At 41.9% G+C, this 16,823-nt stretch overlaps 1 protein-coding gene across 1 annotated transcript in view; it reads left to right on the top strand.

Moving 5' to 3' along the window:
• Positions 1-16,823, top strand: part of LOC149445015 (putative cation-transporting ATPase 13A4) — a 119,255-nt gene that overhangs the window by 29,658 nt on the left and 72,774 nt on the right. Inside the window, exons 8-9 of the mRNA XM_089654308.1 lie at positions 6,138-6,207; positions 14,008-14,139. Of these exons, the coding sequence (XP_089510434.1) occupies positions 6,138-6,207; positions 14,008-14,139 (202 nt within the window). The remainder of the gene's footprint in view (positions 1-6,137; positions 6,208-14,007; positions 14,140-16,823) is intronic.

Here is a 16,823-nt window from a genome sequence, read left to right on the forward strand (position 1 = left end):
ATGGTGGCCTTTTTCACACCTGCTGAGAGGGAGGCCAAAATTACGTACTATAAAAACCACCTATGTAGTCAGTTGGTCTCTGCCTTTGTGCGCCAACGTCCATCCTCAGACACTGTGGGCCCTGTGCGCTCGCGTTCCGCTGGCATGGCAGCAGGGGAGGGGTGGGGTGGTAGGAGCAGTGGCAGCTCCACCAGCAGCGGCTGCCTCAGTCTGCAGTCGATGATGAGTAGCTTTCTTCACCAGCGCAGTGAGGAAACTACTAACCAGCCGCAGCAGCAGCAGCAGCATCAGGTGGACCTGGAGCAGGAGCTCAAACAACAGGCTTGGGCCTACTTGGACAGCACCCTGCCAACCGAGGTAGACAATCCCCTTGACTACTGGGCAACGAAACTTGACCTTTGGCCCCAACTAGCTGAATTTGCCCTTGAAAGGCTGTCATGCCCGGCCAGTAGCGTGGCATCGGAGCGCGTGTTTAGTGCGGCAGGAGGTATTGTAACTCCGCGGAGGACACGACTGTCCACCCAAAGTGTGGAGAGACTCACGTTTGTGAAAATGAATCAGGCGTGGATTAGTCTGGATTTCAAACCACCAGTTCCTGACACAACTGACTAAATCCGCCATGAATCATGCCTCAAACATGTGCCACTTTCAGGTCTCCTCACACTGCTGGTGTGTTTAATTTTTTGACATAGGGTGCTGGCAGATTACGGGCCTCCTATAGCTGCTGCCAGGCCCCTAATCTGCCATAGGCCCCTATATACCGCCTCCTCATGCTGCTGCTAGGTCCAGAGTCTCTCATGGGTCCCTGTACGGCCTCCCATTGCTGCTGTCTCCATCGCCACACTCTGCTGCCATGTGCCACTTTCAGGTCTCTTCACACTGCTGGTGTGTTTAATTTTTTGACATAGGGTGCAGGCAGATTACGGGCCTCACATAGCTGCTGCCAGGCCCCTAATCTGCCATGGGCCCCTATATACCGCCTCCTCATGCTGCTGCCAAGTCTAGAGTCTCTCATGGGTCCCTGTACGGCCTCCCATTGCTGCTGTCTCCATCGCCACACTCTGCTGCCATGTGCCACTTTCAGGTCTCTTCACACTGCTGGTGTGTTTAATTTTTTGACATAGGGTGCAGGCAGATTACGGGCCTCACATAGCTGCTGCCAGGCCCCTAATCTGCCATGGGCCCCTATATACCGCCTCCTCATGCTGCTGCCAAGTCCAGAGTCTCTCATGGGTCCCTGTACGGCCTCCCATTGCTGCTGTCTCCATCGCCACACTCTGCTGCCATGTGCCACTTTCAGGTCTCTTCACACTGCTGGTGTGTTTAATTTTTTGACATAGGGTGCAGGCAGATTACGGGCCTCACATAGCTGCTGCCAGGCCCCTAATCTGCCATGGGCCCCTATATACCGCCTCCTCATGCTGCTGCCAAGTCTAGAGTCTGTCATGGGTCCCTGTACGGCCTCCCATTGCTGCTGTCTCCATCGCCACACTCTGCCATGTGCCACTTTCAGGTCTCTTCACACTGCTGGTGTGTTTAATTTTTTGACATAGGGTGCAGGCAGATTACGGGCCTCACATAGCTGCTGCCAGGCCCCTAATCTGCCATGGGCCCCTATATACCGCCTCCTCATGCTGCTGCCAAGTCCAGAGTCTCTCATGGGTCCCTGTACGGCCTCCCATTGCTGCTGTCTCCATCGCCACACTCTGCTGCCATGTGCCACTTTCAGGTCTCTTCACACTGCTGGTGTGTTAAATTTTTTGACATAGGGTGCAGGCAGATTACGGGCCTCACATAGCTGCTGCCAGGCCCCTAATCTGCCATGGGCCCCTATATACCGCCTCCTCATGCTGCTGCCAAGTCTAGAGTCTCTCATGGGTCCCTGTACGGCCTCCCATTGCTGCTGTCTCCATCGCCACACTCTGCTGCCATGTGCCACTTTCAGGTCTCTTCACACTGCTGGTGTGTTTAATTTTTTGACATAGGGTGCAGGCAGATTACGGGCCTCACATAGCTGCTGCCAGGCCCCTAATCTGCCATGGGCCCCTATATACCGCCTCCTCATGCTGCTGCCAAGTCTAGAGTCTCTCATGGGTCCCTGTACGGCCTCCCATTGCTGCTGTCTCCATCGCCACACTCTGCTGCCATGTGCCACTTTCAGGTCTCTTCACACTGCTGGTGTGTTTAATTTTTTGACATAGGGTGCAGGCAGATTACGGGCCTCACATAGCTGCTGCCAGGCCCCTAATCTGCCATGGGCCCCTATATACCGCCTCCTCATGCTGCTGCCAAGTCCAGAGTCTCTCATGGGTCCCTGTACGGCCTCCCATTGCTGCTGTCTCCATCGCCACACTCTGCTGCCATGTGCCACTTTCAGGTCTCTTCACACTGCTGGTGTGTTTAATTTTTTGACATAGGGTGCTGGCAGATTACGGGCCTCCCATTGCTGCTGCCAGACATGTAATCTGCCATGGGCCCCCGTACCGACTCCTCATGCTGTGACGTTGCAACAAGGTGTAATTCAACCCTACATATGTTAGACCGCCTTTACGAACAGCTAAAGGCCATCACAGATTTCCTGATGTTAAAAGCGGATAAAGGTACTCCCTGTATAACTTAGATGTCAGCCATTGTCAGCTCATGTGTGACACCTGCGCTTGCTCAGGCCCTTTGAGGAGGCCACGCTATTCGTGAGTCGGCAGGACTATGGGATGAATGAGGTCAAATCGGCCATGGGCCCCCGTACCGCCTGTTCACGCTGATGCTGGTCCCACAGTGTGACCTGGGTCCCTGTACGGCCTCCCATTGCTTCCACTCTGCCATGTACCTCTTTGAAATCTCCTCACACTCCTGCGGTTGTCCATTTTGTCATAGGTTGCTGGCAGATTAGCGGCCTTCCATAGGTGCCGCCAGGCCCCATATCGACCATGGGCCCCCGTACCTCCTGGTCACGCTGATGCTGAGCCCACAGTGTGACCTGGGTCCCTGTACGGCCTCCCATTGCTTCCACTCTGCCATGTGCCACTTTGAAATCTCCTCACACTCCTGCGGTTGTCCATTTTGTCATAGGTTGCTGGCAGATTACAGGCCTTCCATAGGTGCCACCAAGCCCCATATCGGCCATGGGCCCCCGTACCGCCTGGTCACGCTGCTGCTGGGCCCACAGTGTGACCTGGGTCCCTGTACCGCCTCCCATTGCTCCCACTCTGCCATGTGCCACTTTCAGGTCTCCTCACGCTCCTGCTGGTTTCCATTTTGTCATAGGTTGCTGTATGGCCTCCCATTGCTGCTGCCTCCACCGCCACACTGTGGCTCCAAACACTGGTTTTGGCCCCGTGACTGGCCAAAGGAGTGAAGTGTGCAGTGATTCTAAGATCGACGGCACTCATCTGCATGTCATACTGACAGACAGTATTATTTCTCTTCCCCAGCAGACTCCAAGGGCATTTAAATTAAAGGTACAGTGTTCTGCACTAATATTAAGTCTCTCTGAAGCCTAGAAACACCCTTTTTTAAGTTAAATTCACAGCGAAATTATTTCGACTCGAATCGAATATTGTCCACGAATTCGCCGAATCAGTCGAATCGAATTTTTCATTTCTTCGCTCATCTCTAGTTATTACTGTCTAGCTGATTGTGTTTAAATCTACCATCTGTGTGCTCTTCTTTGTTCTAACTGCCATTTATTCAAAACCCATACTATTAGACAAAGTGCCTTAATCACTAAATGAGTGTGTGTCTCTTTCTGATAGCAACCCATAGCCAGTTAAAAGGCATTCACACTTGAATTTCTATACGTGCTTGTGGTGATTTTATTGAACCAGGTGTGTAAGAGATGCCAATGTTGTTTTTAGAGTTGAATAACAGAACAGAGAACCCAAAATTACGCACCCATTACCTACACTTAATTGCTATTCACTGTGGCAAGATGTCTCAATGAAAGAGGGTCTAAATAAAAATATAAAAAGCTATGTGTATCGTGTGCTTGGTGAGATGGGAGAGGCAAAATGTGTGTGTCTTTATTAGTTAAATAGAGCTAAATCTTTCAGGCTGTACATGCAAGCAACATAACAACTCATCCCAAGCAGCAGAATAACATAGACAAATCAACCAGAGACAGCTCATGAACTGTACAAAAAAAAGTGGGGCAGTTCATAGAAAGGTAGCTTCAGTAATCAGCAGCATACACCCCTCCATATTCAACATAACACCTCCTTAGTGTATAAAATGACTTGTTTTGGCAGATGAATACGTTCTTCAGATCAGCTTTGAAAGTTGAGGCCAAACAGAAAGGCTGTCCTGTGTGGACACAGAACAAAAAAAACTGTGGTGTGTGAATCAAGCCATGGCACCTACTGTGCTTAGCCCTATGACGCTGAGCATTAGGTTTGGCTTACAGTGCATATTTAAAAAGATCCAAACCTGCTCACTGTATATGCTGCACGCATATACTGAAGTCCTTGTATCCACAATATACTGTAACCTTTAAAGTGGAGCCAGAAAGAATAAAAACCCTAAGCAGAATAAAACTACTGGGACTGTTTAGGCACCACACCAACAACACAGCATAGAATGTTATAAAAGTTCAAAGCTTTAATGTACAATATTAAAAAACCATGACTGTAGTACAAAGGTGGAGCATCAAATAGCTCTGTATCTCTATACCATGATATGCACAACTTCTAGGAACTCTAAGGGAACCAAAATTTGAGGCTCGAAGGATCATCCATTATGACAGGAGTGGCTAAGCCTAATTTGATATACACTTTCTTCAATCTTTGCTGGAAAGGTCCTTCCCAAAGTGAGTGACCACAGTCTTCTGGTTGTTGTATGAAGAACTAGATATCATCTTCTGAGATGTATGTTAAGTCTCTCTGAGGCAGCAGGCTTTTGTCCTGTGAAACATGTCAAAAAAAATTAAAAGGAGATACATAGGAGCTATATACACATCTGTTCTCTATGTGGAATTCTGGAGCAATCTATAACAGGCTTGATGCATGTATATTATGCAATGGTTAGATGCTTTTATCTATAGAGCTGTTTGATGCTCAACCTTTGTACTACAATCATTGTTTTTTAATATTGTGAAATAAAGCTTTGATCTTTTATAATATTTACATATAGTGTTGTTGGTGTGGTGCCTAAAAAGTTCCATTCTGGTTAGGGTTTTCATTCTTACAATAAGGGATGTGGCACCAGTAAAATCCAGTAGCAAGGTGAGAGACCACTAGATACACGGGCCTCCTTCCCTTTCTTTTTTAGTAGCATCTTTAAGTGTAACCACACTGCACCTGAGCACCACAAGCCAAAAATGTTATTTAATTCATTTTTAATAATCACATCAGATCACCCCTCCTTGTCTCCATGCTATATTTTGGTGAGAAATCACTTTGAAAAACATGCCTTAGCAGTTCTGACCATGGCCTGCTTGAGTAAGGGCAGATAATTCATGTAGTATTTAAATCCTGGAAATAATCTGCCCTTACCTTAGACATGCAGGTAGGAAAGTGTGTTTAGCTGAGAAAACCCCATCATCCTCTCCTGAGCCAGCTGATTGGATTCTGAATACTCTTCCCCACACAGCATGTGCAGTGCCTGCTGTGGTTTTGGAGAACTGGAACTCACCAATCACATCCTCCATAAGTTAAACAGCAACTAGTTCAGCCCTGAGTGAAGGTGCTGACTTTGTGCTGCATGGTACATTGCTCCCAAGAGGTAAGCAGTAAAACCTGCAAACAGAATGGAACTACTGGCCATGATTGTGAGAAGGGCTGGCGGGCAGTGTCATAGAGCGTAAGAGAAAGAGAAAGGATGATACTGATGCCATCCATCCTGGCCAACAGCCAAGCAGTATAAAGCAATCTGCTTTTTTTCTGACATAAGAGTTCGGGGCTGTTTTGGACCAGGTGCTCTGGGCTATTACCTGGTTTGCCCACTCCCAACGTTGACCCTGACAAAAACTGCCTAAATGTAGACATTTTATGGTGGGATCAGTATTGTTGTATTAAAGATGCATATTTGAAAATAGTGAAAATTACTTTTGAGATTGCATTAACATGTTAAAGCTTATTTCAGATTTTAATGATTGGGTATACATATACTTTAATACTGCAATTATTATTATATGTTTCTTTAAGCAATCTGTGAAACTGCACAAGATGGTTGCATCTCATAACAATACAATGGTTACTATTCTCAAGAAAAATGGTGAGTTCAAAAATAATATTACCAGTCTTTGCCTAAAAAATGTTGGAGAGAGCAAAGGAGATCAGATAGGGAGGGAATAGATGAAATGCAAGGGGGTATTAGTAAAGTAAGGAACAGGGAGAAAGAGAAAGAGAGAAAGGGAATGGATGCCAGTTACAGAGAACACAGTTGTAACATCTAACTTTGATATACAAAACTTTCTCATACCTAGTTCTATATAAGCATTCCTTTAAATGTAGCCTGCAAACTGCACAGCCTTCCCCTCTCATCTATTGCAGTTTAAGGAGAGATGTCCCTGGTTTCAGGAGACAGTCCCTGATTTTAGTGGGCTGTCACTGATTTTGCCCCAGTTAAAGGAATGTGTCAATGATTTCTTTCCTGCTATAACAATGGTGCCCCTGTACCTGGAATCTGCAGGATAATGGATCATAGCAACATTTCTGTGTTTGGATTGAAGGAGGTAAGTGAGGAGTGTGTCTGCTCCCTGCTGTGTCGGGGGGTATTGATGATGTCACATGCTGATATCATGTAGTCTACCCAGTCTCTCCCTTCTGGGCTTCTGTAGACATTTTTGTAAAAGGAAAGCATATGGATTATTTGCCACCTTGCTTTTTTTGGTGATGGTGACCTGCATTGCAGGTCTGGGCCTGGAGCAGTACAGAGTGGGAACAAGGGGGCAGGTGGGCATCCAGTAGGAGCAGCTGCCCCATGCACAGTATTTTAGTATTTTAGAGGAAGGGAGCAATTGCTGTGTGGCAAATTAAGTCAATAGCAGTATACACCAATGACACTTCATGACAGTACTATACTGAATGCGATTGTGACTGAAGAGTTCTTTGCTGGTAGCTACCTCTAAATACAGGCATGAAGATGCTGGAGAGGGAACATGCTCCATCTGATGCCACCAACCCCTACCCATCCTACATGTTTATGGTGCTTTCTGCAGTTGTACAAGTTCTACCACTGGAAATGAGGGAAGGGAACTCACCAGTAGATGTTGGACTGTGCAGAGTCACCAGCAATACCATGCCAAGGTCTGAGAAGTACAATTCATGGAGCGGGGAATTTCTGCTCGAGGTGGCATTGTCATTGGGGAGGGAGTAGGGCAGTGTATTGGAAGGAGGGAGGAATATTTGTTTTGTTTTGTTACTTTTGACTTCTACACTTGTATATGTTATGCACTATTGACCCAGAGCAAAGTTGGCTTACGTGTTATTAAACCATAAACATAGCACTCATACTATTAGCACAACTTGGACCCAACATTTAGTGTAGCATATTTAGTGTGCCTCTATTATCTCTCCACCTCTGTCTCTGCCCACCCCAAATAAAAGTGGACAATGGTCAGAAGGGTGACCTTCATTTTGAAAATCTGGTCACCCCTTTGTAGTTACCTTTCACGTTCAGAACATGCCTCTTTTCTTTCCAAATGTCATTCTAAAGGACAAACATTATTAAATGTTTCCTGAAACCTTCAAAAACAATAATAATGGACTATTTAGTATATCTTACTTTCAAAGCGTATCTAAACTCTAAAATAATGTAATATATTTGAGCTTACCAGTCCTTAGATGTGGTGGCTTCATTAGTTTTTTTTCCAGGCTTTTATCCCCTTATTTTTACCAGATGATCCTGCAAATACCACACTTCCTGTGTCTTTGTGTCTACTAAAATACAATAAAAATACGTTTCCTTGTGCTTTTCCTTAGCTCACAGAAAGTGACAAGGGCACTGCATTTCAAGCAAATTCACCATATATTTTCTGTACTTATTGAAAATGTTCTTAGTCTGAAAAGTGAAAACCAATGCAGCCACCACATCTGAGCCCTGGTAATCTGCAATATATTACATTTTTGTGGGGTTTAGATCTACTTTAACTGTCAACTTATCAATGCAGTGAACTGTAGCAATGTACAGTATGAAAAATAAACAAATAATCTATTTTATATGTTTGCCATCATGCCTCATTGTATGGAGTTTACTTAAGCAAATAGTTTTTGTGAATCAGTAGCAAAGTTTCTTACTTGCAGATCCCGCCAGCAACAATACTTCCAGTTGCAGATCGGGATAAGGCTTTTACATAAATAAATAAAAGCTGGTGATTGTAAGCACCACTGTTAGCATTAAATTGTTTGTCTACACCATTTGGCTGTTACTTCTGCAGTGCAGCTTGTTCAGGTTTTTTTTTAATTTTTTTAATTGTTTTTATATTTTATTGGTTTCAACGCTACAAAAATGAATGATCACATTACTCATCATTACAAGAAAATATTTTTTCCTATTCACATTTCCCCCATACCCCCCCCCCCCATCCACACCTCCTCTATCGACTCCCATTTCTTTTCCCCTTATCTCCCTGTTCCTCCTCTCTCTATCATTACTCTCTGGAACTTCCTGCTCCTCCTTCTTTTCCTCTAGACTTTGATATCTCTACCTTTTTAGACATATTCCCTCTTCTCATCATTCTCTATTCGTAATAATTCAACGTACCTATTTGATCTTTTAAACTCTTCCCATTTTTGTCCATTTTTTTTCTCCATTTCTCCATTTTATCTTCTACGATGTGGTAAAGTTCCTCCATCCTATATATATAATCTACCCTATTTATCCAATCCTTTATTTTTGGTGCCTCCAGTGCCTGCCAAAATGTTGGTATCAATCCCTTTGCTGCATTTATTAAATGAAATATCATCATATTCTTATATTTTTCTACTGTAATCTCAGTTTTATGAAATAAACATACTCCTGGGTCCTTTGAAATATTAGTCCCCAGGATCTCCTGTATTTGGTGAGTTATTTCTTCCCAATAAGCCTGTATTTTAGGGCATTCCCACCATATATGTGCCATTGTGCCCTTAATCCCACACCCCTTCCAACACATAAGTGATTTCTCTGCTTGTTGCATATGTGCCACACTTGGTGTAATCTACCACCTAGCTAAACATGTATAATTCATTTACACCACCTTCATATCTACCGCCCCATGTGTTAATCTAAATATTTTATTTTTTTGCTGCTCAATAAATAATATATCAGATATGGGAAGTACCATGTTTCCATATGTTACTTGCTTTAAACAATTGCTCAAATGGATTCAAATCCTTCATTGTCCTTAGTGGCTTTGGGAGCATTGAAACAAAGTGTCTTAATTGAAAATATCTCCACTTATCTAACATAAAAAACACCTCCTTTTTGTTTTTTAGCTCCTGGAAGGAGCATATTTCTCCTTTTTTCATTGTATCTTTTAACTGTGTATTTTTTATCCATTTACCAAAAATATTCTCTTTCCCTGGCGGGAGGAAATCTTTTCCCACCAGTGGTATTAACTGTGAGTTATACTTCCATCCCATTTGTTTGTGAATTACCTCCCATACCCTTATTACATTTCGTGTGTAAGTGCTTGTTCTTTCAGCCAGCTTACGATACTGATGTGGCAACCACACAATCCTATCTAATTGTGTCTCACTTAATGTGTTTTGTATATTAATCCTACTGCATTACATGTCCAATCAAAAATCTGTGACATTAATATGGAGTAATAATATTTATTTAGTTCGGTACATTTAAACCTCCTTTTTCTTTGTCTCTGCACAGCACTTCATAACTTATTCTCATTTTTTTATTACCCCAAATATACCTCAGTATCATTTTTTAAATTATTTTAAAATATGTTTCTGGTAGATATATAGGTAACATATGAAATCTATATAGGATTTTCAGGACTATTATCATCTTTACCATATTTATTCACCCTATCCAGGAGAATGATTCTATAGAGATTCTCCTCAATTCATCTTTTATCTCATTTATTAATGGAATGTAGTTTAAGTTCTTAAAGGACGAGGTCAATTTTGTTCCCAGATGTTTTATTTATTTTTCTCTCCATGTAAAAGAATTCTCTCTGTAAAGTCTGTTTTTCTGTTATTGGGACATTAACATTTAGGATCTCTGATTTTGATGGGTTAATTTTTAAATTCGATAAGTCTCCATAGTATTTCATTATTCTCATTAGATTGGGAAGTGACAGCCTAGGGTTTATCACATAGAATAACAAGTCATCGGCATATGCTGCAACTTTGTGTTCTATCTCCCTTACCTGTATCCCTTTTACATCCAGACTATTTTGTACTGTTGCCAGAACAGGGGTGAAAACAGACACCCCTGCCTTAGCCCATTATAGATTTTAAAGAAATTTGATAACAAGCCGTTAACCTTCAATGCTGCTGAGGGTTGTCTATAAAGCTTTCCTATCCACTTTCTCATTTTGGGTCTGATTCCCAGAACCTCTAATGTATCCATCATGAATTCCCAGTGTACTCTATCAAAAGCTTTCTCGACATCTATCCATAGAATGAATAGGAGGGTTTTTTTTCTCTTTTTTGTAGGGGGATCAATGATCTTAACCCATTGTCTTTTCCCTCCCTCCCAGGGATAAATCATACTTGATCTAAATGAATCCATTTTGGCATTACTTCTTTCAACCTGGTTGCCAGAACTTTCTCATGTAGTTTCGTAGCAATATTTAACAGCGATATAGGCCTATAGCTAATGCATTGGGTCCTATCTTTCCCCTCTTTGCGTATGATTATAATGTGTGCTTGCAATGACTCCTCCCTCATTTCCATTTCATATCCTAGTGCGTTCATATATACACTCAGTTTAGGCACTAATTGTTCTTTAAATTTCTTGTAATATTTCACTGTATACCCGTCTGGCCCAGGGCTCCTCCCCGCATCTGTGCCTTTCAGTGCCTCCTGGATTTCCTCCTGTGTTATTGGTTTTTCTAAGAATGCTAGGCATTCCTCTCCCAGTCTCAGTAATCCCTCCTCTTTTAAATACATCTGTTTTTTTCTAGTTCTTTCTGCTTCCCCTTCTTATAGATTTTTCAAGTTTACATTGTATAACTTACTATAATATTTTTAAAATACATTAGCGATGTCAGTGGTTGAATATACCATTTCTCCATTATCATCTTTAATTCTCTCCATATAGTTCCTCGATTTCTTATTTCTCAGTGCTCTCATTAAATATTTACCAGGTCTATTCCCCCACTGATATCTTTCTCTTGCCATCATGTTACATATTCTCCTTGTTTTTTGCTCCGTTAAATTATTTAATTCATCTCTTTTTTTGATTATTTTCAGCGGTATATCTTTTACTGTTCTTTTTTTGTATGATTGTTCTAGTTCATGTAGTTCCCTTATTAGTTTGTTTATTTTCTTTTGCCATTCTTTCTTTTTTCCATTCCAATATCTATCAAAATTCCCCTGATATATGCCTTATGTGCTTTCCACACTGTAACGATTGAGACTCCTTCAGTCTCATTTGTTTTAAAATATTGTTCTATTTCTTTTTTTATTCTCAGTTCCGTCTTGTGGTCCTGAAGGAGCATCTCATTCGGTTTCCATTAATATTTATCTTATTTTGTTCTCTTCCCATTGTAACTTCATTGTGACAGGTGCATGGTCCAATACTGTTATAACCTCTATATTCACTTTGACCAACGACTCCAAGAGTCTGTGCTTTACCAATATACAGTCCAATCCAGAGTACGTTGCATGTGCAGGGGAATAGAACATATAATTCTCCAGGAATCTATAAGTTGATACTCATATAGCATTCTTTGCATAGATTTCAAACATCTACCTCCACCTCTCTGCACATGTGATGATGTCTCCACCTGAGGATCCATGCAAAAATTAATATTCTTGCCACAATTAGTTTGCCCTTCTTAAAATCCAGAAGCCTTTTTAGTATATTATTTAAAATAGGCCATTGGATTTTTATTAGGTGAATAAATATTGTCATTGTACATTCTATTTCCTGTAATCTCCCCCTCAAGAACAAAAAACAATCTTCTGGGTCCACCAACTAATTTTACATATTAAATCTTACATTCTTTGCTATGCCAATTGCTACCCATTTTGGCATGTTTAGTTGGTGAATCTGCATAAAACCAGGTTGGATAATATTTAGAATATAACTTAACATTTGCTTCCTGTAATAAATGAGTCTCCTGTAAGAACACTACTGCAATAGATCATTGCAGTAATTCTCTAAAGATCTTATGCCTCTTCACTGGGGTATTCGGCCCTTTCCATTATACGTATAAAATTAACCTCCTCAATTTCCCAAATTTTCCTTTTTCTCCCACCGTATTTGTCCCAAAGACAGTACAGATATCCATCCATAGGAACATGAAGATATCCCCACCATAATTCCTATCCCCCATCCCCCCCTCTCCCACCCCTCCCACCATCCCACAAGGCACTTATCTTGCCTTTGAATAATTTGTGGTTCTAGTCCCACCGTCGATTCTGATCTGCTGTGGAGCTCTGACCACATACGCCCAAGTAGACCGCGTTCCCAACCCATGGGTCACGTGTCTGCATGCATATGTGACTTCCTGTTTCCCACCAGTCTTATAAAGCTCTCATCCTAAAGTTAACCCCCCTTAGGAGGAAGAGAAAGAGAAAGAAAAAAGGGAGGCTAAAAAAAAAGAAGTCTTCTAGTTCTAGTCCCTCACAAAAATCTCTTAGATCTTCTGGGAACCTCAATCTTGCAGAGCAACCATCTCTCCATCCAATTAAGCATGCTGGAAATCCCCAGCTCTATCGTACATTTTGTTTTCTCATCTGTTCCAGTGATGGTTTCAGTGTTCTCATTCTGGCCAATGTTTCTGATGTTATATTAGCAAAATTTTGTAAGCTTGCTTCTTCATATTTTATTACTGGTATCCCTCTTATCTTCTTCCATAGGTCTACTTTGTCTTTGTAATGATGAAATCGCACAATCACATCTCTGAGTTTCACTTGCAGTTCCTTGGGATCTTTCTCTTCTATGTTTTCTGTTGATTTTCAGTTGCTCTGTTACTGCTCTGTCCATTTTTGTGTTGAACAATTTCTTCATTATCTCTGTCAAATCTTCTCTTTGCGATGTCAACAAGATGAGGGACATGACACAGGAGCAGGACACCCCCAGGCAGGACAGCCCAAGGCACCCAGGTATCTCAATCCCTCCTGAACATGACAATCACTGGTGGGTTTCTGGAGCCCTGTAGCTCCAGAGCTCTCACATCAAGCACCTTGTTGGCGACATGATCAAGCTCCTCTCTGTCAGGGCAGCTTGTTCTGTTGAAAAAGAACAGACTTACTGGCTAGATCACCAGATGAAAATAAAGGAAAACATAAACAGGAGAATGACAAGGGAAGCTGTAAAGCTGAACCAGAAAATAGGAGAATCACCTTGACAGAAGAAGAGAGAGAAAGAGACACTGGGAAGCTCACAGAGGCAGCAACCTGGCTTACGTTAATGGCTATAATGCCTGGATCTGGTAGCCAGGGCTCTCAATCATGCCCACCTCTGAATGATTGCAGTGCTGACATCTTTGGAAGCAACATTTACCAGCTCCCAATAAGCAATAAATGACCGTGGTCTGTTAGTGACAGCTTGGTCTCAGTTCAGAGGGTGCCAGTGGAGCATGCCCGAAAACATGACAACAATGCATCTATGCAGAGGCTGGGCATTAACTCTCACCTTCCTTGCCACTATATATACTGTATTTGTAACATTGTTGTAAGGGGGTTAATATGATGAAACCAGGTTATGCTGTAAATATTGTATATTATTTGTACATAATTTGGGAAAAAGAATCAATAAGCTAGTGCCATACCATAGTAGCACAAGACAATATATTATACCATTAGTATACTGACATGTCTTTAAGTAATACTGATAAAAATAAATATAAAGCACAAACACAGGATTGTTTTATAGTTATTATATTCTTTTTTTCCTTAGTTGTTGAAGAAACTGAATCGCAGAATTTAGTTCCTGGAGATGTCATGATTTTGACAGGAAAAAAGTTGAATTTACCCTGTGATTCTGTACTACTAACAGGGAGTTGTGTTGTAAATGAAGGAATGTTAACAGGTATGACAAAATACTACTTGCTTTTCCAAAGATCTGTGTCCAGCCTTTTAACCGTAAATTTATTCTTTTTTTTTTCATTTTTTCTTAAATTATTATGAGCTTTTAAGAGATTTTTTAAGAATCATGGTGGTTGATTTATCCTATTGAAAATGCTATTTACCTGGTTGTCATACTGACCTCCCTCAGCCTCTGATTGAGAATAGTAGGTCAGCATGAGAGCCAAACTAATAGCATTTTGAGAAAGAGGCCAGCAATGGTTGCCCCCACATTTCTCTAATGAAAGGTTACATTTTAAACAAAGAAGGCATAGGGTACAGTATACTGTATGTAAGTGTATATATGTAAATATATATGAGAATTTGTATTGGGACTCTTGTACATGTTTTGCACTAGCAAACATGAGATACACTAATGTAAAGTAGAAATGCTAGTAAATGATCTGAAGCTGTATTACCTGCAGGATGGTTTAAGAACATTGTAAACAAAAATACAATAATGCAAGTTCAAAGGGTATATGGATCATCTATATGCCATGCTTCATCACTAGCAGCCACTTTTCAGATGTGCTTTATATGTGTAGTCCAGCATTTAGGTGTATTCAGGAATTAAGTGCTGGACTGTAGTTGTTCTGAACAAATTGTTCTTTTCCCAACGGGTGTTAGGAGACTATTGTCACATACCTGCCCAGAGGCTGAGGTGAAGAGAGGGCTCCCCTTATGGCTGAATGCAATGCACCCCTGAAGGTGGAAACAGGAGGTGCAGTACCCAAAGAAGCAAAGGTTGCCAATGGTATGTTTGCCTGGTGATGCCCAATGAGACGATACCCGTGGGTGGACCAGATACGGGTGGGGGTCCTCCAGAGGACTGGCGGTTTCAGGTGGATGGGCGAAGCAGGAAGCAAAGTCAGAGCCAGTCAAACACAGAACATCAATCAGGAGCAAGGTCAGAATCAAGCCAGAGTCATACACTGGTTGATCAGGAGTAGGCAGGAGCAAATCAGAGGGACAAACCAAGGTAGATAGGAACCAAAGCAGGTCAGGGTCAAACCGTGTCGGTAATAGATAATCAACAAGTGAATACACACAGGAACAGGAGGCTGACGATAATCCAGCAGTTATTGTGAGGAGCTGCAGTCCTTATAAAGGCCACTGAATGCCAGCAACTATCGCACCCTGCATGTGCCAGTATGCTTTTGCGCACATGGATGCGCGATTACGTGCCGTGCACCTATGCGCACATTTTTGCGCAAATTAGTTCAGCCATATTGGGAATTGTCGCATTTGCCAGGGCTTCCTCGTTTCTTTCCCTGACAACTATAGGGCTAAGCAGAAAAGTAAGAGCAGTACTGAAGAGTTAAACAAAGAATAAAGGGACCTGGTCAGCTGGATATTGAAGGTATCAAGAGGCGAGCAGAAGCATTTTTAAGGGGAGAGGCAAGAGTCAGTATCAGAAAGTCCATAAACTGTGCATCTAAAATTATACTGTATGTAAAAAAGAATTAAAGTCAAGGTTCAGAAAAAGAGAATTTCGATCAAGGCTGGACAAGCTTAGTCTGCAAAAAAGAATACACCAATTAAACAGAAAAACAAGTAACATAAATTATGACTCTAAGAAGGATGACCTTTAAAAGTTCTGAAAGCCAATCAATTTGACGGCAAAGGTACATAGTACATAGTGTGTGTAGACACAGGAAGTGCATCAAAAGAGTGGAAGTTCAGAGAAGGATTGGAGAGGAGGTTACAGGAGATATAATGACCTCTGTAGGATTTGCGCAGTTACAGAAGCAGAGGGAAACTCCTCTACAGAAAGCCATCCACATAAGGTGACCACTGGTCCGGGGAACGGGAGTGGCAGCAAGACATCAGCATGAGCTGTTGGCTTTAAGCTCTACATGCATTGTTTGCTGCATACATACATGCAGCTTAGAAATAGGTTAGTGTGCATTGATGGTGGCTGGATAACACAGTGGTGTCATATCCTTTATTTGGTGCAAGAAATACACAGATACGTGGATTTAATCAGTGGACTTTATTATATTACATTATATGATATTTGCTCTTAAAGTGTTACTAAACCCCCAACAGTAAAATCAGCCTGTATATGAATCAAAGCATGCTTGTTATACTCACTGTGGATCCTAAGGGGTTAAATCTCTGCATTTTGTACAAAGGCTGTTTGGTTCTGTTTTCTCTGCCCCTCCTCTTGTTCAAATGTCCACCTGATAAGACAGACTGAACTTGTAGTCACATGCACATGCTCAGTTTAGTGTGTATAGCTTTGTTTTGTTTTCTTGGGAGAGTGCATGTGACCAGCACAGGGCCAATCAGCTCTGTCCAGATAGAGGATCAAGAGTTTTGCATCCTCCTGGAGCAGAAAGAAAACTCCTACAAGCTTCAACCAGTGCTCTGCTGAATTTACAAGACTGCTCTAACTGCTGATGAGAAAAGGTATTTAGCGGTTTATATTTACTAAAATAATTCAGTTTTCATGTTCTGGGTATTGTGGGAGACCGGATATAGTGAATGCAGGGTCCTGGGTTTAGTAACACTTTAAAGATTATACTGTATATTCACTTGAGTTTATGGTGAATTACTTTTTTGTGATTGCTCTTTTCTTTTTATTTGTTTATTTGTTTTTACATTATATTTTAGCCCTGCACCCTATAAAAGTATAATATTTGAGAG

The sequence above is a fragment of the Staurois parvus genome, unplaced genomic scaffold (assembly GCF_062004578.1).
Source record: "Staurois parvus isolate SC_StPar_1 unplaced genomic scaffold, SC_StPar_1.0 ptg000750l, whole genome shotgun sequence".
Classification (NCBI taxonomy): Eukaryota; Metazoa; Chordata; class Amphibia; order Anura; family Ranidae; genus Staurois; species Staurois parvus.